The 26,758-nt window shown below is 52.2% G+C and overlaps 1 protein-coding gene across 2 annotated transcripts in view; it reads right to left on the minus strand.

Moving 5' to 3' along the window:
- Positions 1–13,651: 13,651 nt before the first annotated feature.
- Positions 13,652–26,758, minus strand: part of LOC139228313 (protein phosphatase 1H-like) — a 64,047-nt gene continuing 50,940 nt past the window's right edge. For both annotated transcript variants that reach the window (XM_070859496.1, XM_070859495.1), the window contains 4 exons: positions 22,775–22,838; positions 20,573–20,680; positions 17,565–17,716; positions 13,652–14,427 (listed from right to left, as the gene is read on the minus strand). In XM_070859496.1, the coding sequence (XP_070715597.1) occupies positions 14,289–14,427; positions 17,565–17,716; positions 20,573–20,680; positions 22,775–22,838 (463 nt within the window). In that variant the 3' untranslated portion in view covers positions 13,652–14,288. The remainder of the gene's footprint in view (positions 14,428–17,564; positions 17,717–20,572; positions 20,681–22,774; positions 22,839–26,758) is intronic.

Raw genomic sequence — 26,758 nt, forward strand, 5'->3', positions numbered from 1 at the left:
CATTGACTGTAAAGCGCTTTGGGACAGGCTGAGGTCGTGAAATAAATGTAAGTTCCTTCTTTCTTAAGCAATGCATCGATTTCAAAGTTCTCATCCCTATTTTCAAATCCCTCCATGGCCTCGCCCCTCCCTATCTCTGTAATCTCCTCCAGCCCCATAACCCCCCGAGATCTCTGCGCTCCTCTAATTCTGCCCCCTTGAGCATCCCTGATTATAATCGCTCCACCATTGGTGGCCGTGCCTTCTGTTACCTGGGCCCCAAGCTCTGGAACTCCCTCCCTAAACCTCTCCGCCTCGCTACCTCTCTCTCCTCCTTCCAGATGCTCCTCAAAACCTACCTCTTTGACCAAGCTTTTGGTCACCTGCCCTCATTTCTTCTTATCTGGTTCGGTGTCAAATTTCTTTTTTTGTCTGATAACACTGCTGTGAAGCGCCTTGGGACGTTTTGTTACGTTGAGGCGCTATATAAATGCAAATTGTTCTTGTTGAAGGATTCAGGAGTTGAAATTCCCTTTATAATGCCGTCTGTTACCGTCGGCTAATGGGCGGCAAAGGCCGACCATCGGCGGTAAGCAGCGACCACGAAATTCAGTCGGTCTTTGGTAGAGGTACCAAGAGGTAACACTGTGCCCTCCAACGTCACCCTTGCAGCTGCTCCTGCGATATTTGGTTTTAACATCAGCCTTCCTGCCAGGCGTTCTCACAGCATAGGAAAAGTGGTGAGTACCTCGCCGATCTCGGGCACAATCACCCAGAGAGCAAGCTAAGTTTTTCTCGTTATTTGTTTCTGCATTTGTTTCATTAGTTGTAACAGTGGGGAAGTGTGTGTGTGGATCGGAGAAGGGTGACTTATTTTTCTTTCTTCCTTTTTCTTCCTGTTTTTGAAGCTCACATGCCAGCAGCTTCTCGTTGAGAAATTGTGTGGGCCCCCTGAGCCCCCGCCCCATTGGCACCCGAGGACAACTGTACAATGCCATCTTTTAAAAAAACATTTGTTCTTGGGATGTGGGCGTCGCTGGCCAGGCCGGCATTTATTGCCCATCCCTAATTGCCCCTCGAGAAGGTGGTGGTGAGCCGCCTTCTTGAACCGCCGCAGTCCGTGTGGTGAAGGTGCTCCCACAGTGCTGTTAGGGAGGGGGTTCCAGGATTGTGACCCAGCGAAGATGAAGGAACGGCCGATATATTTCCAAGTCAGGATGGTGTGTGACTGGGAGGGGAACGTGGAGGTGGTGGTGTTCCCATGCGCCTGCTGCCCTTGTCCTTCTAGTACCTCACCATACGCCACTTGCTCCACGACGACATGGAAGCCATGATCCTTACCAACGGATCCATCACATGTCTAGACCGAGGTCAAGCAGGGCTGCGTCATCGCCCCAACCCTCTTCTCAATCTTCCTCGCTGCCATGCCCCATCTCACAGTTGATAAGCTCCTCGCTGGAGTGGAGCTAAACTACAGAACAGGTGGGAAGCTGTTAAATCTTCGCTGTCTCCAGGCCAGGTCCAAGACCACTCCAACCTCTGTCGTCGAGCTACTGTACGCGGATGATGCCTGCGTCTGTGCACACACAGAGGCTGAACTCCAGGACATAGTTGACGTATTTACCGAGGCATATGAAAGCATGGGCCTTACGCTAAACATTAGTAAGACAAAGGTCCTCCACCAGCCTGTCCTCGCTGCACTGCACTGCCCCCCAAACATCAAGATCCACGGCGCGGCCCTGGACAACGTGGATCACTTTCCCATATCTCGGGAGCCTCCTAGCAACAAGAGCAGGCATTGATGATGAGATCCAACACCACCTCCAGTGCGCCAGTGCAGCCTTCAGCCTCCTGAGGAAAAGAGTGCTTGAAGATCAGTCCCTCAAAACTGTCACCAAGCTCATGGTCTACAGGGCCGTAGTAATAGCCGCCCTCCTGTATGGCTCAGAGACGTGGACCATGTACAGTAGACACCTCAAGTTGCAGGAGAAATACCACCAACGATGTCTCCGCAAGATCCTGAAAATCCCCTGGGAGGACAGACGCACAAACATTAGCGTCCTCATCCAGGCCAACATCCCCAGTATTGAAGAACTGACCACACTTGATCAGCTCCGCTGGGCATGCCACATAGTCCGCATGCCAGACATGAGACTCCCAAAGCAAGCGCTCTACTCGGAACTCGTCCACGGCAAACGAGCCAAAGGCGGGCAGAGGAAACGCTACAAGGACACCCTCCCTGATAAAGTGCAACATCCCCACTGACACCTGGGAGTCCCTGGCCCTAGGTGGAGAAAGTGCATCCGGGAGGGCGCTGAGCTCATCGAGTATCGTCACCGAAATCAAGCGCAGGCAGCGGAAGGAGCGTGCGGCAAACCAGACTCCCCACCCACCCTTTCCTTCAACCACTGTCTGTCCCACCTGTGACAGAGACTGTGGTTCTCATATTGGACTGTTCAGCCACCTAAGAACTCATGCTAAGAGTGGAAGCAAGTCTTCCTCGATCCCGAGGGACTGCCTATGATGATGAGGTGATAGAGGCCGCGGCTTTGGGAGGTGCTGCCGAAGAAGCCTTGGCGAGTTGCTGCAGTGCATCTTGTAGATGGTACACACTGCAGCCACGGTGCGCCAGTGGTGGAGGGAGTGAATGTTGAAGGTGGTGGATGGGGGGCCGATCAAGCGGCTGCTTTGTCCTGGATGGTGTCGAGCTTCTCGAGTGTTGTTGGAGCTGCACTCATCCAGGCAAGTGGAGAGTATTCCATCACACTCCTGACTTGTGCCTTGTAGATGGTGGAAAGGCTTTGGGGAGTCAGGAGGTGAGACACTCGTCACAGAATACCCAGCCTCTGGTCTGATCTTGTTGCCACAGTATTTATGTGGCTGGTCCAATTAAGTTTCTGGTCAATGGTGACCCCCAGGATGTTGATGGTGGAGGATTCGATGATGGTAATGCCGTTGAATGTCAAGGGGCAGTGGTTAGACTCTCGCTTGTTGGAGATGGTCATTGCCTGGCACTTGTGTGGCGCGAATGTTACTTGCCACTTATCAGCCCAAGGCTGAATGTTGTCCAGGTCTTGCTGTATGTGGGCACAGACTGCTCCATTATCTGAGGAGTTACAAATGGAACTGAACACTGTGCAATCATCAGCGAACATCCCCATTTCTTACCTTATGATGGAGGGAAGGTCATTGATGAAGCAGCTGAAGATGGTTGGGCCTAGGACACTGCCCTGAGGAACTCCTGCAGCGATGTCCTGGGGCTGTGATGATTGTCCTCCAACCAGCACAACCATCCTCCTTTGTGCCAGGTATGACTCCAGCCAGTGGAGAGTTTTCCCCCTGATTCCCACTGACTTCAGTTTATGGGATCGAAATTGATCTTGCAGAGGTTGTACTGAGGGAGCGCTGCACTGTCGGAGGGGCAGTACTGAGGGAGCGCCGCACTGTCGGAGGGGCAGTACTGAGGGAGCGCTGCACTGTTGGAGGGACAGTACTGAGGGAGCGCTGCACTGTCGGAGGGACAGTACTGAGGGAGCGCTGCACTGTCGGAGGGACAGTACTGAGGGAGCGCTGCACTGTCGGAGGGGCAGTACTGAGGGCGCACTGCTGTCTTTCAGATGAGACATTAAATCGAGGCCCCGTCTGCTCTCTCAGGTGGATGTAAAAGATCCCATGGCACTATTTTGAAGAAGAGCAAGGGAGTTATCCCCGGTGTCCTGGGGCCAATATTTATCCCTCAATCAACATCACTAAAACAGATTATCTGGGTCATTATCACATTGCTATTTGTGGGAGCTTGCTGTGCAACAAATTGGTTGCCGCGTTTCCTACATTACAACAGTGACTACATGCCAAAAAACACTTCATTGGCTGTAAAGTGCTTTGGGACATCCTGAGATCGTGAAGGGCGCTATAGAAATGCAAGTTTTCTTTCTTTCATTGAATTTTTCTTTTACCTTATAAGGAATAAGTGGTCTCTTTATTCTTCCGACCAAAATGAACCACCTCAGTAGAACTAAGTAAGCTCTCCAGCTGTACATTATGTGACAGGCACTATCCGTTTTCATCTGCCACAACCTTGAACTCACAAAGGCAAAGCTTAGTACTGAACTGCCTTCCAATGTATCGTGCAAATTTTTATATGAATAAAGTATATATTTTGAAATATAAAAGAAAAACTTGAGAAAAACAAATCAAACTAAAAATAAAGTCTGAAAACGTTTATTTTCCTCCTGTTTTACAAGCATCGTGGGGGATGTGGGGTGGGTAGGAATGTGTTACTCTGAGTGACATATAACCTAATATGGCTCTTTGCAGGCTTTAACCCTGCTTGGTTTCTGCGTGCATGGCGGAAACACATTGCAAGAAAGGAAAGGGGGAGTGAGGAGGTCTTTGCAGCTCTGAGGTAAGGGAGAGGTGCCAGGGGGAGAGAGGGCAGGGGGAGATAGAGAGGGGGCAGGGGGAGATAGAGAGGGGGCAGGGGAGAGGGGCCAGAGGGAGAGGGGCCAGGGGGAGAGAGGGGGCAGGGGGAGATAGAGAGGGGGCAGGGGGAGATAGAGAGGGGGCAGGGGAGACGGGCCAGGGAGAGAGGGGCCAGGGGGAGAGAGGGCAGGGGGAGAGAGGCCGGGGGAGAGAGGGCAGGGGGAGATAGAGAGGGGGCAGGGGAGAGCGGCCAGGGGGAGAGAGGGCAGGGGGAGAGAGGGCAGGGAGAGATAGAGAGGGGGCAGGAGGCCAGGGGGAGATAGAGAGCGGGCAGGGGGAGAGAGGGCAGGGGGAGATAGAGAGGGGGCAGGGGGAAAGGTGCCAGGGGGAGAGAGGGCAGGGGGAGATGGAGAGGGGGCAGGGGGGAGGGGGCAGGGGAAGAGGTGGCAGGGAGAGATAGAGAGGGGGCATGGAGAGAGAGGGCAGGGGGAGAGGGGACAGGGGGAGAGGGGCCAGGGGCAGAGAGGGCAGGGGGAGAGGGGGCAGGGGGAGAGGTGGCAGGGGGAGAGCTAGAGAGGGGGCAGGGGGAGAGAGGGCAGGGGAGATGGAGAGGAGGAAGGGGAGATAGAGAGGGGGCAGGGGGAGAGAGGGCAGGGGAGATGGAGAGGAGGAAGGGGAGATAGAGAGGGGGCAGGGGGAGAGAGGGCAGGGGAGATGGAGAGGGGGCAGGGGGAGAGAGGGGGCAGGGGGAAGAGGGTGAAGGGGAAAAGGGGGAAGGGGAGGAGAGCAGGTAGTTTGGCCACTGGTCAATGCTCTCATTGAAAGTTTTGCAAGCGGCTGCACCTTGAGCCAGACTGAGCTCCCCGCAGGTCCCTCCCCTCCCGCGCCCCCATTGGCCCTCTGCTTTGTGTGACAGCTGTCACACGGGGCTGCTGCTCAGCCGATTGGCGGAGGCGAATGCTCATCACTCATGTCAGGGACCCGGGGAGCCGCTTCGTGCGCTCTCAGCAATTTATTCTTTGTTCTGTGATGTGCAAAAATGTTGCCTCTCTTTCCTGTTAGAAAAAGACTCGGGGTTTATTTTGCATTAAAGTCCTTTTCTAAAAACTCTGCAAACATTTCGGGGCCGCAGTCCCCCATGTTCTGCTTCCCGCGTTAGTGCGTGTGCGGAGCGCGGAACTGTTTGTGCCCGGGGGTGGGCGTTACAGCCTCCTGCGAGATTGAGCGGGAGTTAGCGGAGGCGGCAGCACTAACAGAACACCCCGCCAGTCACGCCCTGGGATGCCGCTAATCCGCCGATTGTGCCATTGCCGCGCGCGCCGCACCCCCTTTCCGTCCCGCGGTGAAAATTGGTCTGCGCCCCGCGAGTGTGTGGCGGGGCGATGTCAGAGCCAGCCTTGCGGGTCGTGACCCGTGCCCTCCGCCGCTCCTGGGGCGAAGGTGCAAGGGGAAGGTTCGCTGCGCCGCTAAGCGTTTTTGTTTTCTTCAGCCGACTCACCGGTCGGGCCGCGTTCTGTCGCTGCCGCGGGGTCTGGCCCACCGTCGCGCGGCCCGGCGCTCCGTCCCGGTGTCCAGCTGCGGCAAGGCACCGCATGGCCCTGGTTGGCCGGCGGAGGCCTTGAAATGGCCGTGCAGTGTGTTGCAGTACAGAGAGACCTGGGGGTTCCTTGTGCATGAAACACACAAAGTTAGTGCGCAGGTACAGCAAGTGATCAGGAAGGCCAATGGAATGTTGGCCTTTATTGCAAGGGGGATGGAGTATAAAAGCAGAGAAGTCCTGCTACACCTGTACAGGGTATTGGTGAGGCCACACCTGGAATACTGCGTACAGTTTTGGTCTCTGTATTTAAGGAAGGATATACTTGCATTGGAGGTTGTTCAGAGAAGGTTCACTAGGTTGATTCTGGAGATGAGAGGGTTAACTTATGAGGAAAGGTTGAGGAGGTTGGGCCTATACTCATTGGAATTCAGAAGAATGAGAGCTGATCTTATCGAAACGTATAAGATTATGACGGGGCTTGACAAGGTGGATGCAGAGAGGATGTTTCCACTGATGGGGGAGACTAGAACTAGGGGACATAATCTTAGAATAAGGGGCCGCCCATTTAAAACGGAGATGAGGAGGAATTTCTTCTCTCAGAGGATTGTAAATCTGTGGAATTCTCTGCCCCAGAGAGCTGTGGAGGCTAGGTCATTGAATATATTTAAGGTGGAGATAGACAGATTTTTGAGCGGTAAGGGAGTAAAGGGTTATGGGGAGCGGGCAGGGAAGTGGAGCTGAGTCCATGATCGGATCAGCCATGATCTTATTGAATGGCGGAGCAGGCTCGAGGGGCCAGGTGGCCGACTCCTGCTCCTATTTCTTATGTTCTTAAGTTCCCCTTTAATGGAAGGGGAGGGGCATTGCAACACGTCCGTGCCGGACTTGCCTGAGTACTTGCCCCCCCAATCCTGCCCCAAGGGGCAGTGGAGAGCGCGACAATGCACTCCACTTCCTGTGAGGGGCGGTAACCGATACTCTGCGGCTGGGGCGGGACTTTCGTGCCTTGCACAGGAAGTCCCGCCTAACCTCGGTTACCGCCCCGAGACGGGGTTTAACCCAATTTCGCCCCCTTAAGCTTTTAAAGCAAATTACTCTCACCTGTTTCCTACAGTCATTTTGAGGGGTGTGTTGTATCTGTAAGCACTCTAGTAACGACTCCACGAGGTAAGATATTGCACTTGAACTGTTGTGACCTTAGGCCATTTATTGAAGCTCCTGAATGAGGGTACAGTAAGGTGAGCTCCCTTTTATACCTGGTTACCTGCAGTGTGCAGGTGACCCCTAGGTCTCCACCAGTTGCACCCCCTGGTGGTACAGGTATAGTGTATACAGTGTGAAGGTACATTCAGTGGTCTTATGTAACTGTACATTGAGTGTACAGGGTATATACTTATATTATACATACACAAGGTGGAAGATGCCTGTGCGCGAGTTCTTTTAACGTGGGGTGGCCGTTGCACACCAGCCACCACACGGGCTGAGCAGAGTGAGGTCTTGGTCCAGTGGCAAGGGGGACCGAGACAACTGGAGACAGGCTCCGCTGTATGAGCCTAGCTGCCTACTGTTTCCTACATTACAACAGGGACTACACTTCAAAAAGTGCTTCATTGGCTGTAAGGTGGTTCGTAACGTCCTGAGGTTGTGAAAGGTGCTATAGAAATGCAAGTCTTTCTTTCTTAACAATGGAAAACTTTTGGGTGTTGAAAATTTGCTGCAGTTCTTTCTCTTTGTGAGATGAGGAAGTTATGTGCAGGATGGGGAATATCTTTAATGCAGTTTAATTAAAAAAATCAGACAGTCAGAAATGAAGTAGATGGATATTGCCCCTCCCATATTCCTTGCTTAATGCAGGGGGGATCAATGGGATCTGAAAGATGATTGCTAAAAGTAGCCTGCTGCATGGTGATCCCAGAAATGCGAGGGTATACATATCAGGAAAGGATGTACAGGCTGGGTCTCTTTTCTCTTGAAAAAAGAAGGCTGAGGGGTGAACTAATAGAGGTCTTTAAAATGATGAAAGGTTTTGATAGAGTGGATACAGAGAGAATGTTTCCACTTGTGGGGAAGAGCAGAACTGGAGGCCATCAATATAAGATAGTCACCAAGAAATCCAATGGGGAATTCAGGAGAAACTTCTTTACCCAGAGAGCGGTGAGAATGTGGAACTCACTGCCACAGGGAGGGGTTGAGGTGAATAGTATCGATGCATTTAAGGGGAGGCTGGACAAGCGTATGAGGGAGAAGGGAATAGAGGGTTATGCTGATAGATTTAGATGAGGAAAGACGGGAGGAGGCTTGAGTGGAGCATAAACGCCGGCATGGACTGGTTGGGCCGAACGGCCTGTTTCTGTGCCGTATATCCTATAAATTTGATTTATTAAACCGTGTTGTGAATTAGGGAAGTCAGCATCTGTTTTTCTGGAAGTCCATTATCATTGATGTTAGTTACAACTTGCCCATTTCCCAATCTGCCCGGGTAAACGGCAATTGCTGTAGGCACACTAATTACTTAAAAAGTATTGAACAGAGAGATAGATTTCTGACTAAAGATGCTCTCTGAATTCGCTCAGCAAAAATATAATTTTTTAAATTTGCATTTCAAATTAGCTCGGTTAGCTTCCTCGGTTGTCTTCCCCCAGGCGGTGACCGGCAGCTGGATATTTGGCAATGAAAGGCATCACAGCCCAGCACAGACACGATGGGCTGATTGGCCTCCTTCTGTGCCACAAATTTCTCTGCTTCTATCCCGAGCTTGTTGCCACCCAGTGCCTACAGGGGGCAAAAAAAGTGGAAGATGCCTGTGCATGAGTGCTTTTAACGTGGGGTGGTCGTTGCACATTGTTCACATGCCAGTCACGAGACTCCCAAAGCAAGCGCTCTACTCAGAACTCCTTCACGGTAAGCGAGCCAAAGGTGGGCAGAGGAAACGTTACAAGGACACCCTCAAAGCCTCCTTGATAAAATGCAACATCCCCACCGACACCTGGGAGTCCCTGGCCAAAGACCGCCCTAAGTGGAGGAAGTGCATCCGGGAGGGCGCTGACCACCTCGAGTCTCGTCGCCGAGAGCATGCAGAAAACAAGCGCAGGCAGCAGAAGGAGCGTGCGGCAAACCAGTCCCACCCACCCTTTCCCTCAACCACTGTCTGTCCCACCTGTGACAGAGACTGTAATTCCTGTATTGGACTGTTCAGCCACCTAAGGACTTATTTTAAGAGTGGAAGCGAGTCTTCCTCGATTCGAGGAACTGCCTATGATGATGACGACAGGGGGCAGCTGTACACCAATCAGGAGCAAGAACCCTGACTGATTTTGTTCTCCTTCAGCCTGCCCAAAGACACTGAGGCCAGTTTTCCACTCTGGATTGAGACCGACCAACTCGGTATGCACTAGCGAGCAAACATGTGCACGGTTTGGACAAATTCATTTTGAGTACGCAAGGTGTCTGTGAGCATCAAGTAATTGTGAAAGGTGAAAGTTTTGTTCTTCAGACACGAGAGGCGGAAGTGCTACGGCTAACACTGTGAACCTTGTCTTCAAACTTCTGGTGCATTTATAGAACAATACATTTATAGAATGACAGTATACAAGGCCATTCAGCCCATCGTAACAGCGCCCGCTCTTTCAAGCCCTGCTTCGTTGACTTCAGCACAAAAAACTAGGCTGACACTCCAGTGCAGTACTGAGGGAGTGCTGCACTGTCGGAGGGGCAGTACTGAGGGAGTGCTGCACTGTCGGAGAAGCAGTACTGAGGGAGTGCAGCACTGTCGGAGGGGCAGTACTGAGGGAGTGCTGCACTGTCGGAGGGGCAGTACTGAGGGAGTGCTGCACTGTCGGAGGGGCAGTACTGAGGGAGTGCTGCACTGTCGGAGGGGCAGTATTGAGGGAGTGCTGCACTGGCGAGGGACAGTACTGAGGGAGGGCTGCACTGTCGGAGGGGCAGTACTGAGGGAGTACTGCACTGGTGAGGGCCCGTACTGAGGGAGCGCCGCACTGTCGGAGGGGCAGTACTGAGGGAGCGCCGCACTGTCGGAGGGCCAGTACTGAGGGAGCGCCGCACTGTCGGTGGGGCAGTGCTGAGGGAGCGCCGCACAGTCGGTGGGGCAATACTGAGGGAGCGCTGCACTGTCGGAGGGGCAGTACTGAGGGAGCGCCATAGTGTCGGAGGGGCAGTACTGAGGGAGCGTTGCACTGTTGGAGTGGCAGTCAGAGAGGCAGTACTGACGGAGCGCTGCACTGTCGGAGGGGCAAAATACTGAGGGAGCGCCGCACTGTCGGAGGGGCAGTACTGAGGGAATACTGTACTGTTCGAGGTGCCGTCTTTTGGATGAGAAGTTAAACCAAGGCCCCGTCTGCTCTCTCAGGTGGATGTAAAAGATCCCATGGCACTATTTCGAAGAAGAGCAGGGGAGTTCTTCCCGGTGTCCTGGGGCCAATATCTATCCCTCAATCAACATCAGTAAAACAGATGATCCGTCCATTATTATATTGCTGTGTGTGGGAGCTTGCTGTGTGCAATTTGGCTGCTGCGTTTTCCACATTACAACAGTGGCTACAATTCAAAAGTACTTCATTGGCTGCAAAGCACTTTTAGATGTCCAGTGGTCGTGAAAGGCGCTATATAAATCCAAGTCTTTTTTCTTCACACAATGGGTAGTGGAAATCTGGAACTCGCTCCCCAAAAGCTTTTGAGGCTGGGGTTTCAATAAAAAATGTCAAAATAGGGACCGGTAGATTTTTGTTGGGCAAGGGTATTGAGGGTTACAGAACCAAGGCGGGTGGGTGAAGTTGTGATACAGATCAGCCATGATCGAGTTAAATGGTGGAACAGGCTCGAGGGGCTGAATGGCCTCCCCCTGTTCCTATGTCCCTACACCGGGCAGCGTATGTACCCACTGACGGAACGATCGTCTCAGCAGATTGATACTGATTTCTTGCAGTCGCAGTGAAACAGTCGCAGGAACAGTTTGTGGTTCTTTATTCGTGTTCATGAACTTTGCAAATATATCTCTTATTATCATTAAAAATTCTTGGAACAGCTTCTCCTCACAGCCTGGAAGGGAATGAAATGGACTAAAGTAAAAGAGAGTATTTTATAAGAGGACTGATGTGCGCATAAAGGAATTGAGTCTCGGCGCGTGGTGTGCAGGGCTCCACGCAAATGGTGCCCAACCGAGACGTCCAACTTCCATCCACAAAGATCTTCAAAAAGCTTTTTATTTCTCGTAAAAAAGGCCAAGGATATGCAGCCGATGGACCAGGCCAGCGTGCAAAGAGTTTTCAGCCAGAGGGCGTTCATTCCCAGATCTAATTAACAGCAACTGCATTTATATAACGCCTTTAACGTAGTAAAACGTCCCAAGGCGCTTCACAGGAGTGTTTTAAGACGAAGCAAATAAATTTGACACCGAGCCATATTGGAAGAAATTACGGCAGATGAGGAGGTAGGTTTTAAGGAGCATCTTGAGAGAGGTAGAGAGGCGGAGAGGTTTAGGGAGGGAGTTCCAGAGCTTGGGGCCCAGGCAACTGAAGGCACGGCCACCGATGGTTGAGCGATTATAATCAGGGATGCTCAGGAGGGCAGAATTAGAGGAGCGCAGAGATCTCAGGGGGTTTTGGGGCTGGAGGAGATTACAGAGATATGGAGGGGCGAGGGCCATGGACTTATAAACAAGGATGAGAATTTTGAAATCGAGGCGTTGCTTAACCGGGAGCCAATGTAGGTCAGCGAGCACAGGGGGTGATGGGTGAGCGGGACGTGGTGTGAGTTAGAACACGGGCAGCGAGCACAGGGGGTGATGGGTGAGCGGGACTTGGTGCGAGTTAGGACACGATCAATACCTTCACACATGGAGCTAACACCACACGTACGTTTGGGTGGAGTGGGCGGGGGAAGAGGAGATACTGGAAGGTCGACTGGCTAGATGAACTAGCATGGACTTCCTCATCAGTAGTTAGCTTGTGAAGTGTGGGCACTAAAATACGGCCCTGGTAAGATCACACCTGGAGTACTGTGCACAGCTTTGGTCTCCTTATCTAAGGAAGGATATACTTGCCTTGAAGACGGTGCAACGGAGGGTCACCAGATTGATTCCTGGGATGAGAGGGTTGTCTTATGAGGAAAGATTGGGTAGTTTGAATCTATACTCTCTGGAGTTTAGAAGACTGAGAGGTGATCTCACTGAAACATACAAGATTCTGAAGGGGATCGACAGGGTAGATGCTGAGAGGTTGTTTGCCCAGGCTGGTGTGTCTAGAACCAGGGGGCACAGTCTCAGGATAAGGGAGGGCGGCCATTTAAGACAGAGATGAGGAGGAATTTCTTCACTTGGAGGGTGGTGAATCTTTGGAATTCTCTCCCTCAGAGGGCTGTGGATGCTGAGTCTCTGAATATATTCAAGGCTGAGATTGAAAGGTTTTTTGGGTCTAGGGGAATCAAGGGATATGGGGATCGGGCGGGAAAGTGGAGTTGAGGTCGAAGATCAGCCATCATCTCATTGAATGGTGGAGCAGGCTCGAGGGGCCGAATGGCCGACTCCTGTTGCAAGTTCTTATGAAATGGTTACGTTTCCGTAATGAGTGGCCCATAGGATTGACACCTCTAGTTGGACATATTCCTGGAGGTTACAACATAGGATATCCCGTCTCCAAGTTCCCCGGCTGATCAAACAGCCTTTCCCCTTATATCCAATATTTTTAGAACTTAAAGTGTTCGAAGAAACAGGAATGTTCATTGGCCCCGCGATGATTATTCTCCAGGGTTTTGCAGTGTCCCGGAGATGAATCTCCAATTCCTGGAGACTGCAGAGGGACATTAGGCCTGCTGTCTATCTCTAGCACGTCCTGGTTTTATTTCAGGTTCACAGGTTGTCTTATTTTTTTCATTTCATTAATATATCCCTCGAAGATTGGAAACCGCAGATTAAAAATGAGTTGGGGCATAGAGGGCAATGCGACATCTCGGCTCTCTCTCGGAACAGAGCGATCAGACAACAAGCATCGCAGCCTGGTCTGTAGCCTGTCCCGGGATATATTCTGGGCATTGGACGCCAAAACATTCCGGAGTTACAGGCAGACAGCAAGCTAAATGTGTCAGCTGTGGCTCAGTGGGCAGCACTCTCGCCTCTGAGTCAGAAGGTTGTGTGTTCGAGTCCCACTCCAGAGACTGGAGTACATAATTCAGACTGACACTCCAGTGCAGTACTGAGGGAGTCCGCACTGTCGGAGGGGCAGTATTGAGGGAGTGCCGCACTGTCGGAGGGCAGTACTGAGGGAGAGCTGCACTGTCGGAGGGGCAGTATTGAGGGAGTGCCGCACTGTCGGAGGGGCAGTACTAAGGGAGCACCGCACTGTCGGAGGGGCAGTATTGAGGGAGTGCCGCACTGTCGGAGGGGCAGTACTAAGGGAGCACCGCACTGTCGGAGGGGCAGTACTGAGGGAGCACCGCACTGTCGGAGGGGCAGTACTGAGGGAGTGCTGCACTGTCGGAGGGGCAGTACTGAGGGAGCGTTGCACTGTCGGAGGGGCAGTACTGAGGGAGCGTTGCACTGTCGGAGGGGCAGTACTGAGGGAGCGCCGCACTGTCGGAGGGGCAGTACTGAGGGAGCGTTGCACTGTCGGAGGGGCAGTACTGAGGGAGCGCTGCACTGTCGGAGGGGCAGTACTGAGGGAGTGCCGCACTGTCGGAGGGGCAGTACTGAGGGAGCGCCGCACTGTCGGAGGGGGAGTACTGAGGGAGCGCCGCACTGTCGGAGCGGCAGTACTGAGGGAGCGCCGCACTGTCGGAGGGGCAGTACTGAGGGAGTGCTGCACTGTCGGAGGGACAGTACTGAGGGAGTGCCGCACTGTCGGAGGGGCTGTACCGTCTTTCGGATGAGATGTTAAACCGAGGCCCCGTCTGCTCTCTCAGGTGGATGTAAAAGAGACCATGGATTGAAGAACAGGGGAGTTCTCCCCGGTGTCCTGGGGCCAATATTTATCCCTAAACCAACATCACTAAAAAAAACAGATCATTGGGTCATTTATCTTATTGCTGTTTGCGGGAGCTTGCTGTGCGAAAATTGGCTGTTGCGTTTCCTACAGTACAACTTCAAAAGTACTTCATTGGCTGTAAAGCGCTTTGGGACATCTTGAGGTTGTGAAAGGCGCTATAGAAATGCAAGTACTTCTTGAAATGTTTCAGCGGGGATGGATTATATTACAGGAGGAGGGGATGCTCATTAAAAAGGATGAGAAATCCGGCAAAGGGGAGTGGGGGTGGTGGTGTGTGGAGGGCGCTACGTAGAACTTAACAGCTCCATTTTTAGTCCGTGTAGAGTCCCAGGGAGACGCTGTGTGTAGACGGGTCACATGTGGCCGTACAGAGGAATGACAAAGACCGAGATATCGTCGCCCGAGCCCAGCCGATCGTTGGACAGCCGCCAACCTCGCTCCTTCAGGATTCCCCGCGACCTCATCACCAGGTCCTCAGCGGCCAGCGTGAACCTGCGGGGGGAATCACACACAATCACACAGAGTACACCACACAGAAACTGGCCATCGCACGGGAGGCAGGTCACCAGGTTGATTCCTGGGATGAAGGGTTTCTCTTATGAGGAAAGGTTGAGCAGGTTGGGCCTGTACTCATTGGAGTTTAGAAGAATGAGAGGTGATCGTATTGAAGCAACATTCTGAGGGGCCTCGACAGGGTAGATGCAGAGAGGATGTTTCCCCTCATGGGGGAATCTAGAACTAGGGGGCACAGTTTCAGAATAAGGGGTCGCCCATTTAAAACGGAGATGAGGAGGAATTTCTTCTCAGAGGGTTGTAAATCTTTGGAATTCTCTGCCCCAGAGAGCTGTGGAGGCTGGGTCATTGAATATATTTAAGGTGCAGATGGACAGATTTTTGAGCAATAAGGGAGTAAAGGGTTATGGGGATCGGGCAGGGAAGTGGAGCTGAGTCCAAGATCAGTTCAGCCACGATCTTATTGAATGGTGGAGCAGGCTCGAGGGGCCGAATGGCCGACCCCTGCTCCTATTTCTTATGTTCAATCCGTCCAATCAGTTCATGCTGGTGTTTATACTCCACACGAGTCTCCTCCCATTCGATCTGACTCTCAGCATATCATTATATCTTCCAATTGAACATTGGGAAGACCGAAGCCATTGCTTTTGGTCCCCGTCACAAACTCCATTCCCTAACCACTGACTCCATCCCTCTCCCCAACTTCTGACCGAGGCAGAGATTGTTTGCAACTTTGGTGCCACATTTGACCCTGGAATGAGATTCCGACCACATATCCACAGCATAACTAAGACCGCCTATTTCCACCTCCGCAACATCGCCCGTCTCCGACCTTGCCTCAGCTCATCCGCTGCTGAAACCCTCATCCATGCCTTTGTTACCTCTAGACTTGACTATTCCAACGCACTCCTGGCTGGCCTCCCACATTCTACCCTACGTAAACTAGAGGTGATCCAAAACTCGGCTGCCCCTTGTCCTAACTCGCACCAAGTCCCAATCACCCATCACCCCCTGTGCTCGTTGACCTACATTGGCTCCCGGTTAAGCAATGCCTCAATTTAAAAATTCTCATCCTTATTTACAAATCCCTCCATGGCCTCGCCCCTCCCTATCTCTGTAATCCCGTCCAACCCCACAACCCCCCGAGATCTCTGCGTCCTCTAATTCTGCCCTTTAGAGCATCACTGATTATAATCGCTCCACCATCGGTGGCCGTGCCTCCTGTTGCCTGGGCCCCAAGCTCTGGAACTCCCTCCCTAAACCTCTCCGCCTCTCTGCCTCTCTCTCCTCCTTCAAGACGCTCCTTAAAACCTACCTCTTTGACCAAGCTTTTGGTCACCTGCGTAATTTTTCCTTATCTGGCTCGGTGTCAAACTAATTTTTTGTCGTATAACGCTCCTGTGAAGCACCTTGGGACATTTCACTACTTTAAAGGCGCTATATAAATGCAAGTTGCTCTTGTTCTCTCTCGTGTACTCGTCCAGTTTCCTTTTGGAAGTATCTAAGCTACTATCATCAACCACGCCCTGTGGCAGCGTGTTCCACATTCTCACCACTCTCTGGGTAAAGGAATTTCTCATTATTACCTGATTGGATTCATGAGAAACTATTGTGTATTTATTGTTCAGTTTTGGTCTCCTAATCTGAGGAAGGATGTTCTTGCTATTGAGGGAGTGCAGCGAAGGTTCACCAGACTGATTCCCAGGGATGGCTGGGCTGTCATATGAGGAGAGACTGGATAAACTGGGCCTTTATTTGCTGGAGTTTAGAAGGATGAGAGGGAATCTCATAGAAACATATAAGATTCTGACAGGACTGGAAAGATTAGATGCGGGAAGAATGTTCTCGATATTGGGGAAGTCCAGAACCAGGGGACAGTGTCTTTGGATAAGTGGTAGGCCATTTAGGACTGAGATGAGGAGAAACTTCTTCACTCAGAGAGTTGTTAACCTGTGGCATTCCCTGCCGCAGAGAGTTGTTGATGCCAGTTCATTGGATATATTCAAGAGGGAGTTAGATATGGCCCTTACGGTTAAGGGGATCAATGGGTATGGAGAGAAAGCAGGAAAGGGGTACTGAAGGAATGATCAGCCATGATCTTATTGAACGGTGGTGCAGGCTCGAAGGGCTGAATGGTCTACTCCTGCACCTATTTTTCTATGTTTCTATGAAGAGAACCATCGTTCAAAAGACAACATCAGTCTGGAGAGCAGCGATCAAAACTAGACTCCCAGATTATCACGGGGGCTCACCAACTGTGTTCGGACATATTCCAGGAGCTCCCGCCTCATCCCCACACTCCCGCCATTGGTCGCCCGATTGGAAAGCAAAGAGAACTTTCGTTACCTGACTGGATGAATCTCGACTCTCAAACAACCTTTTCCCTAATCTCCAATATTTTGTATAACTAATTATGGAACCAAGGCGGGGAGATGGAGTTAAGATACAGATCAGCCATGATCTCATTGAATGGCGGAACAGGCTCGAGGGGACGTAAGGCCTCTTCCTGTGTAACAGGTTAGAGGGGCCGAATGGCCTCCTCCTGCTCCTAAAACAAAACCATAAACTCTGATGTAGGATAACAAGCCAAAGCAGAATATTCTGCACAGTGAGAAGGTGACTAGTTCTCAATAGGGGGCAACATCAGACTCATTAAAGGAAAACAACACAAATTGGCAAAGGGGACATTTGGAAGTGATGTCGTCTTTCGGACGAGACGTTAAACCGAGGCCTGTCTGCCCTCTCAGGTGGATGTAAAAGATCCCACGGCACTATTTCGAAGCAGAGCAGGGGAGTTATCCCCGGTGTCCTGGGGCCAATATTTATCCCTCAATCAACATAACAAAAACAGATTATCCGGTCATTATCACATTGCTGTTTGTGGGAGCTTGCTGTGCGCAAATTGGCTGCCGCATGTCCTACATTACAACAGTGACTACACTCCAAAAGTACTTCATTGGCTGTAAAGCACTTTGGGCCGTCCTGAGGTTGTGAAAGGCGCTATAGAAATGCAAGTTTGTTGTATCTTGCGCACAAGTTCCTGCTTTTTATGTGACCGTGCCCTGGATTTGTGAGTTTCAGTTAAACGTCAGGAAACCCCGATCAAGCTCACAAACCTGCTGGGATTGTCGGGCTCGCAGTTGGAGAGGACGCGGGTCACGGCGTCTGCCACCTCCCGGTCCGAGATCACGTCCCACAACCCGTCTGTCCCCAGCACCAGCACGTCATCCACACCGTGCTCATACTTGGTCACGTCGTACACTTTCACCTGCCAGAGTAACAGAGGTTAGCGCTTACCCAACCAGCACCTCAATGACGGCATCCATTTCACAGTATTTACAACACAGAAACAGGCCATTCGGCCCAAACGCTCCGTGCCCGCGGCTATGCTGCACACGTGCTTCTGCCTTCTCTACTCCATCTCACCCTGACACCCTATTGTTCTATCCCATTCTCCCTCATGGGTTTATCCAGCCACCCCTTAAATGCATCGATACTATTCACCTCAACCCCTCCCTGTGGCAGCGAGTTCCACATTCTCACCGCTCTCTGGGTAAAGAAGTTGCTCCTGAATTCCCCATTGGGTTTATTAGTGTCTGTCTGATATTGATGTCCCCAGTTCTGGTCCCCACCACAAGGGGAAACATCTTCTCTACGTCTACCCGATCAAACCCTTTCATAATTTTAAAGACCTTTTTCAATTCACTTCTCAATTGTCTCTATTCCAGAGAAAAGAGCCCCAGTAGAGCCGGTCTGTGTGCAGCCGCTGACTTTAACAACTTCAAATTGAATATATCAGAAAATGAAATTGTGAAAGGCGTGAAAAGTTTGCAGATTGCGTTACTCTGTCTGCCACAGGGCAGTTAGTGGCACCCTCTGCTGGCCGCTGGTGGGAGGTGCTGCCGCCCTCTGCTGGCCGCAGTCTGGGAACCTGCCCTGTCCAGGGGCTGGAATTGGCTTTAATGGGGTGCCACCAGCCTCAAACTGGGGTCACCGTCCTGTTAACGGCCTCCCCATGCATGGCTGCAGCGCCTGCCTGTTTCGGGCACTAAGTCTCAATTATGGAAATCGAGGTCTTATGATAAAGTTAGGCCACTAATTACAATTTTAAGGGGCACAGGGTCCTGGTGTTGAGCAGCTCAAGCAGTCCTTAAAGGGCCGCTACTGGCGGCTCCAAAATAACCGGCCTCTCTTGCTCCATGAACATACTGCGGGGCAGCTGCTGACCCAGGCTTGTCCTCCCAATCTTCACCCTCTCGCACTCTCTGTCCCTCATAAGAATAAGAACATAAGAATTAGGAACAGGAGTAGGCCATCTAGCCCCTCGAGCCTGCTCCGCCATTCAATAAGATCAGGGCTGATCTGGCCGTGGACTCAGCTCCACTTACCCGCCCTCTCCCCGTAACCCTTAATTCCCTTATTGGTTAAAAATCTATCTACCTGTGACTTGAATACATTCAATGAGCTAGCCTCAACTGCTTCCTTGGGCAGAGAATTCCACAGATTCACAACCCTCTGGGAGAAGAAATTCCTTCTCAACTCGGTTTTAAATTGGCACCTCCGTATTTTGAGGCTGTGCCCCCTAGTTCTAGACTCCCCGACCAGTGGAAACAACCTCTCTGCCTCTATCTTGTCTATCCCTTTCATGATTTTAAATGTTTCTATAAGATCACCCCTCATCCTTCTGAACTCCAACGAGTAAAGACCCAGTCTACTCAATCTATCATCATAAGGTAACCCCCTCATCTCCGGAATCAGCCTAGTGAATCGTCTCTGTACCCCTTCCAAAGCTAGTATATCCTTCCTTAAGTAAGGTGACCAAAACTGCACGCAGTACTCCAGGTGCGGCCTCACCAATACCCTATACAGTTGCAGCAGGACCTCCCTGCTTTTGTACTCCATCCCTCTCGCAATGAAGGCCAACATTCCATTCGCCTTCCTGATTACCTGCTGCACCTGCAAACTAACCTTTTGGGATTCATGCACAAGGACTCTAAAAGAGTTTCATGCACAAGGACCCCCAGGTCCCTCTGCACCACAGCATGTTGTAATTTCTCCCCATTCAAATAATATTCCCTTTTACTGTTTTTTTTCCCAAGGTGGATGACCTCACACTTTCCGACATTGTATTCCATCTGCCAAACCTTAGCCCATTCGCTTAACCTATCCAAATCTCTTTGCAGCCTCTCTGTGTCCTCTACACAACCCGCTTTCCCACTAACCTTAGTGTCATCTGCAAATTTTGTTGCACTACACTCTGTCCCCTCTTCTAGGTCATCTACGTATATTGTAAACAGTTGTGGTCCCAGCACCGATCCCTGTGGCACACCACTAACCACAGATTTCCAACCGGAAAAGGACCCATTTATCCCGACTCTCTGCTTTCTGTTAGCCAGCCAATTCTCTATCCATGCTAATACAGTTCCACTGACTCCGCGTACCTTTATCTTCTGCAGTAACCTTTTGTGTGGCACCTTATCGAACACCCCCACACTCTCTCTTACCCCCCCCCCAGACTCATCTCTCCCTCTTCCCTGTCCCTCCACCCAACTCTCTCCCCAACCCCTCCTCCACACGCTCTCCATCCCCCCCGCCCCCACCTGGCACTCTCCCACTGGACCTACCCATTGTCCGATCTGTCTAGAATTGCTCAGGCCCCAGACCAGACCTGCTCAACGGGCACATGGAAATAGGACTGGTCTGGGAGCGGGGCAGATTGGGGGATGGGTTTGTGGAGCGGGAGGGGGGCAGATTGGGGGATGGGTTTGTGGAGCGGGAGGGGGGCAGATTGGGGGATGGGTTTGAAGTCTCCACTTCTTGGCCCAGATCACAATCTTTGGTGTATCTGAAGTTTGTAAACACAAACACTGAAACTCTCGGATTCAGGGACTATCGAAGCCGGGAGGCTCAAATTGATTCTCATCAGCCAAGGCAACACTTTCACGCCCGATCATCCCAACCCCTTGCTCTGCCTTTATCCTGCCCCTCCCCAGTCTAGCGCCGGGTGAGGAAGTGAATCGCTCGATGGATTCGAAGTCCCTCTGTATCCGCTGGATCTGCCTGAAGGGACGAACCCCCTCTGGGAAGGTCGTCAGTTTTGCGAGGCCTCAGTGCTGGTTCTCACCTCCGGTATGCACGACAGGAAGGGTTTGATGTGGATGTTGGAGCAGTGAACCTTCAGATCGTGATCTCCCAGTCCTCGAGTCACCCCAATGGTCGCCATGACGCGAGCCTGTGGAGAGAGTGTAAAGTAATCCGTGCCTCATTAACTCACTGGTGTGGGGGACCCAGAGTCTGGTTATATCAATTATACAGGGCGGGATTTTCAGCCTTTGGGATTTCGGGGCGTTAATGACGGCAAGGCAGTCCTGATACCGCCTGGAATAGGTTTGAGCCTGAGTCAGCAAAATTCGTCAGCTGGGCCCCGAGTGTGTGGCGGAGTGCTAAGGGAGGTGTTCCCAACCTCTCTCTGGGCGCTAGGCCGGCTGAGCATGAGAAGATCCCGAGCTAAACAGCCGGCCTCGGAGACAAAAATACCCACCAAAAACATTCCCAATAAATAACTCACACCACCACAACATAAATCGCAAAAAAAAAAAGAAAACACAACCACACCTACCTGAGGTGGACGTTCCTTACCTCACTGCGGCCGGTTTAGCTTGGAACGCCCGTTTCCCCAGGCGGTCCCACCAGGAGGCGCTCTACAGGGCGCTACAGGTCGGGCAGGAGGCCAAAATCGAGCCGGTGTCGCAACCAGGCGTATTACACACCAGCGCGCCCCTCCAGGGCGTTAACACTCCGCATCTTGCCGAAACCGGCCCCGAATGTCCCAGCGGGGCGCTGGAACCTGGCCGCCCGCCCGCAAGTGCTCACCACCGCCGTTGCCACCCCTCCGGAGCAAAAACAGAGGCAGAGAGCACCGGTAAATGCAGCCCATCTTGCTTGTGTTTTTACCGCATGCGTAGAGGAAGGATTACCTTTCGGGCTGCTCCCCCAACAATTCTGGCCAGACAGCAGATTCCACAAACAACCTGGGCCCCTGACTGAACTGAAACCTGTGCTGTCTACAAGGCAGCGTGCCCAGGTTTAACGATGGAGGTCCCGTGTGATGCCCGCCATATCCTCCCATTACTTCCAAAAAGCGGAAAACAACAGTGTACAGGCTAAGCTACTGGGTTGGATTTATTTACAGGTAAAATCATACATGAGCAAAATCTCGTTTCTCGTCCGTGTCACCGCCCCCAAACGTGGCGCAGCAGAATTTACCCCCCTGACAGTCTATACCCTTGCGAGAGGAGGTGTTGGTTGGAAGTTGCAGTTCCCAGACCTTGTCACTGGATTCTCCTGAAGGCCTGGTAATCAGAGAGCAGTTAGTATGTGTGCGCACTCGGTCCGTGTAGCAGAGCAAATCTCCAGTCGTCCTGGTTAACCCTTGCCACTGGACCAAGACCTGGCTCTGTCAAGCCCGTGTGGTGGCTGGTGTGCAACGGTCACCCCACATTAAAAAAATCCACCCACAGGCATCTTCCACCCTTCAAGTTCGGGATCTGGAATATTAGGGTCCTTCATTGATTCACGTGTGAACTCATCCTTTTTGGCATGGAAGCAAGTCATCCTAGATATGAGGGACCGCCTATGATGATGATGAGTTGCCTACGTTGCCATCTGTCAATCCGCACATGTTAATATTTCACATAAAGGGTTCCAGCTGTCAGGTTAACTAAGTTAATCACACGAGGCATTAAACTGAGACCATATCTGCCATGGTGGATGGGCCCCATCGGTGTTTGAAGAAGAGCAGCAAAGTCCCGGCCAATATTTACCCCTCAAACCAACACCAACAAAAACAGATTGTCTGGTAAGTTCATAGAATCTTACAGTACAGGAGGCGGCCATTGGGCCCAAAGTGCCTGTGCTGGCTCTGTGACAGAGCCATCCAATAAGCCCCACTCCCCCCTGCTCTTCTCCACAGCCCTGTGAACGTGCCTTTTTTTTAACGGGCTTCTCAATGTGCCCAGCCACTGTGCATATATACCCGCAGTTCTCCCTCTTCCTGCACCCCCTGTAAAACTGTACCCTTTAGTTTATATTGCTACTTGTGGGACTGAGTAGAGGACAAATTGGTTCCCCGACATTGCAACAGTGACTACACTTCGAAAGTGCTTCATTGGACGAGAAAGGCCTTTGGGATGTGAAAGGCGCTATATAAATGCGAGTTGGTTGAATCTTCCAATCACACTGCAGGGCGGAGCTCGCTTCAGGACCGGTGTGTTGTACACCGAGTTTTGGTGAGTGCACGCGCGCTGGTGCTGGATTTATCGTTTACCTTTTTGCCTTCTCCGTACACCAGCGGGAACTTGAGGTCATCCTCCTCGATGGTCTTGTATGCCCTGTGGGGAGGAGGAGGGAGGTGGTGATAATCAGCGACTAGATCAGGAAATACTCACCTGGCTTGGGCCGCTCAAACCCGCAGTGTGTCAATGGGCAGGGTTCGAGCTGCTGCTTTAGACGAGTGCATGAACTTTTGCAGAGAAGACGCACAGAATCAGACAGCGCAGGAGGAGGCCATTCGGCCCATCGTTCCTGTGCCGGCTCTGTGACAGAGCGATCTGATCAGTCCCACTGCCCCCCTGCTCTTCCCCCACAGCCCGGCACGTTTTCCTTTCCAAGTATTTATCCAGTTCCCATTTGAAAGTTACGATTGAAATCTGCTCCCACCGCCCTTTCAGGCAGCGCGTTCCCGATCGCAACAACTCGCTGCGTAAAAACATTCTCCCCCTCTGGTTCCATCGCCGATTGTCGACAATCTGTGTCCCTCTGGTTACCGACCCTCCTGCCCCTGGAAACAGAGCCTCCTCAGTTGCTCTATTAAAAACCCTTCATGATTTTAAACGCCTCTATCAAATCCCCCTTTAACCTTCTCTGGTCTCAGAACAATCCCAGCTTCTCTGCTCTCTACATTTGCCAGATTGCTACCAGGGATGGTCCCTCATCCCTGGCACCATTCTGGTAAATCTCCTCTGCCCCCTCTCCAAGGCCGTGACATCCTTCCGACCGTGCGGTGCCCAGAGCTGGACTCAATGCTCCAGCTGGGGCCGAACCTGTGATTTATAAACGGTTTAGCATAACTTCCTTTGCTGTTGTTTTTGTTTTGATGGCCCTAACATCAGAGAACAAGGGCGGGTTAACCGTGGGGTGGGTTAACCGTGGGCTGGTTAACCATGGGGCGGGTTAACCGTGGGGTGGGTTAACCGTGGGCTGGTTAACCATGGGGCGGGTTAACCGTGGGGTGGGTTAACCGTGGGCTGGTTAACCATGGGGTGGGTTAACCGTGGGCTGGTTAACCATGGGGCGGGTTAACCGTGGGGTGGGTTAACCGTGGGCTGGTTAACCACGGGGCGGATTAACCGCGGGGTGGATTAATCGTGGGGTGGGTTAACCATGGGGCGGATTAACCGCGGGACGGATTAACCACGAGGCAGGTTAACCGTGGGGTGGGTTAACCGTGGGGTGGGTTAACCGTGGGGCGGATTACCGCGGGGCGGATTAACCGTGGGGCAGATTACTGCGGGGTGGATTAACCGCGGGACGGATTAACCGTGGGGCGGATTACCGCGGGGTGGATTAACCGCGGGGCGGATTAACCACGGGGCGGATTATCCGTGGGGCAGATTACTGCGGGGTGGATTAACCGCGGGGTGGATTAACCGCGGGGTGGATTAACCGTGGGGCGGATTACCGCGGGGTGGATTAATCGTGGGGCGGATTAACCGCGGGGTGGATTAATCGTGGGGTGGGTTAACCGTGGGGCGGATTACTGCGGGGTGGATTAACCGCGGGGTGGATTAACCGTGGGGGGAACGGGGATGGGCTGCAGGCCCAGGCCCACCAAATAAATGTAGGAAAAAATATAAGGCCTCCCAAATAGGCTGCATAGAATCGACAATAAGAGGAAAAACAAGACCGAGGAAAATTCTGTTCATTGGCCTAACGTGCACATACCTATTTCTGCAGAAACACTGGGCTCAATTTCCCCCAAAGCATTTTTTTGCGTACTTGAAGAGTTACGGCCGATTTTTGGGGCCGAAGTACGCCAAAAAAATAGTGTTGTAAGTTTCCCCGTTGGATCTCTTCATTTTGGCGTGGCCTAACCCGAGGGAGGTGGAGCCTTGATCTGCGCCAAAAAGGTCGGGCTGCCACGGTAACCAGGGACACAATGCGAGCTCCGGCTGCAAAGTGAAGCATACAGCCAGCTACCAGCACATTAAAAGAATTGAAAAACACATAGCAGCAACTCACCTCCAACCCCGGCCAAAGGCTGTCCAGTCCGGGCCCATTCTCAGTCCCCATTCTCCCAGTCCGGGCCCATTCTCATTCCCATTCTCCCAGTCCGGGCCCATTCTCAGTCCCCATTCTCCCAGTCCGGGCCCATTCTCAGTCCCCATTCTCCCAGTCCGGGCCCATTCTCAGTCCCCATTCTCCCAGTTCGGGCCCATTCTCAGTCCCCATTCTCCCAGTCCGGGCCCATTCCCGGGTCCCCATTCTCCCAGTCCGGGCCCATTCCCGGGTCCCCATTCTCCCAGTCCGGGCCCATTCTCGGGTCCCCATTCTCCCAGTCCGGGCCCATTCTCAGTCCCCATTCTCCCGGTCCGGGCCCATTCTCAGTCCCCATTCTCCCGGTCCGGGCCCATTCTCAGTCCCCATTCTCCCGGTCCGGGCCCATTCTCAGTCCCCATTCTCCCAGTCCGGGCCCATTCTCAGTCCCCATTCTCCCAGTCCGGGCCCATTCTCGGTCCTCATTCTCCCAGTCCGGGCCCATTCTCAGTCCTCATTCTCCCAGTCCGGGCCCATTCTCAGTCCCCATTCTCCCGGTCCGGGCCCATTCTCAGTCCCCATTCTCCCAGTCCGGGCCCATTCTCAGTCCCCATTCTCCCAGTCCGGGCCCATTCTCGGTCCTCATTCTCCCAGTCCGGGCCCATTCTCAGTCCTCATTCTCCCAGTCCGGGCCCATTCTCAGTCCTCATTCTCCCAGTCCGGGCCCATTCTCAGTCCCCATTCTCCCCGTCCGGGCCCATTCTCAGTCCTCATTCTCCCAGTCCGAACCCATTCTCGGTCCCCATTCTCCCAGTCCGGGCCCATTCTCGGTCCTCATTCTCCCAGTCCGGGCCCATTCTCAGTCCTCATTCTCCCAGTCCGGGCCCATTCTCAGTCCCCATTCTCCCCGTCCGGGCCCATTCTCAGTCCTCATTCTCCCAGTCCGAACCCATTCTCGGTCCCCATTCTCCCAGTCCGGGCCCATTCTCGGTCCCCATTCTCCCGGTTCGGGCCCATTCCCGGTCCCCATTCTCCCAGTCCGGGCCCATTCTCGGTCTCCATTCTCCCAGTCCGGGCCCATTCTCGGTCTCCATTCTCGCTCTCTCTCTCTCTCTCTGACTGTGTGTATGAACCGGGGACCAAGAATGGGACTGGACAGCCTTCGGGCGGGGTTGGAGGTAAGTTGCTGCTACGTGTTTTTCAATTCTTTCAGTGTGTCCGGCCATCTGCTGCACTGATTTCCTTACCTGCGCCAATTTCCTTAATTCTCGGGAAGGTTTTTCAGGACAGGCCACATACGCCGGCTTAATCAGAACTGGAATAACTCTCAGCTGGCCTAACTCCCCTAAATGGCCAGAATTGTCGCGGGTGGCAGGTTACGCCCCCTTTGGCGGGAAAAAAACTGACTTCAAAAATTCGTAACCGAGTTACACTGGTGCAAATTGATTGGGGAAACTGGGGATTTTTAACCTGCTCCAAAATAAACGGCACAAATACTGGGGAAAATTGAGCCCACTATCTTTACTCTTTATTTGTGTTATTATTTAACTGTGTTATTATATAATATATTTAATATATAAAATATATGTTACCAGAACCAGAATATCTATCTACTTGATACAGAATATATGCTTCCATTGTTGAATATACTGGCCTATGTTTTCATTCTCAGAATCAGAATCATACATGTAATGTAATGAACACTGTTGTGTATCTGTAAAGCATGCACTCCCATGTATCGCCACCAGGGAGTGCATCCCCTGAAGTCCCAAGGGACCCCAGCATCCCTTGGGAGCACTGTATATAAGCCGGCCCCTAAGGCCTGTTCCTCACTCTGGAGTGTCTTATTAAAGACTGAGGTCACTGTTACTTTAACCTCCCTGTGTGCAGCCTCATCTGTGTTAGGAACACAATAACTGGCGACGAGAATACGAATCCAACGCAAAGATGCAGCAAACTGTGGGCATCCTGGAGAAGTTCTCGGAGGGTGAGGACT

This window comes from Pristiophorus japonicus, chromosome 17, assembly GCF_044704955.1.
Source record: "Pristiophorus japonicus isolate sPriJap1 chromosome 17, sPriJap1.hap1, whole genome shotgun sequence".
In the NCBI taxonomy this organism is placed as follows: Eukaryota; Metazoa; Chordata; class Chondrichthyes; family Pristiophoridae; genus Pristiophorus; species Pristiophorus japonicus.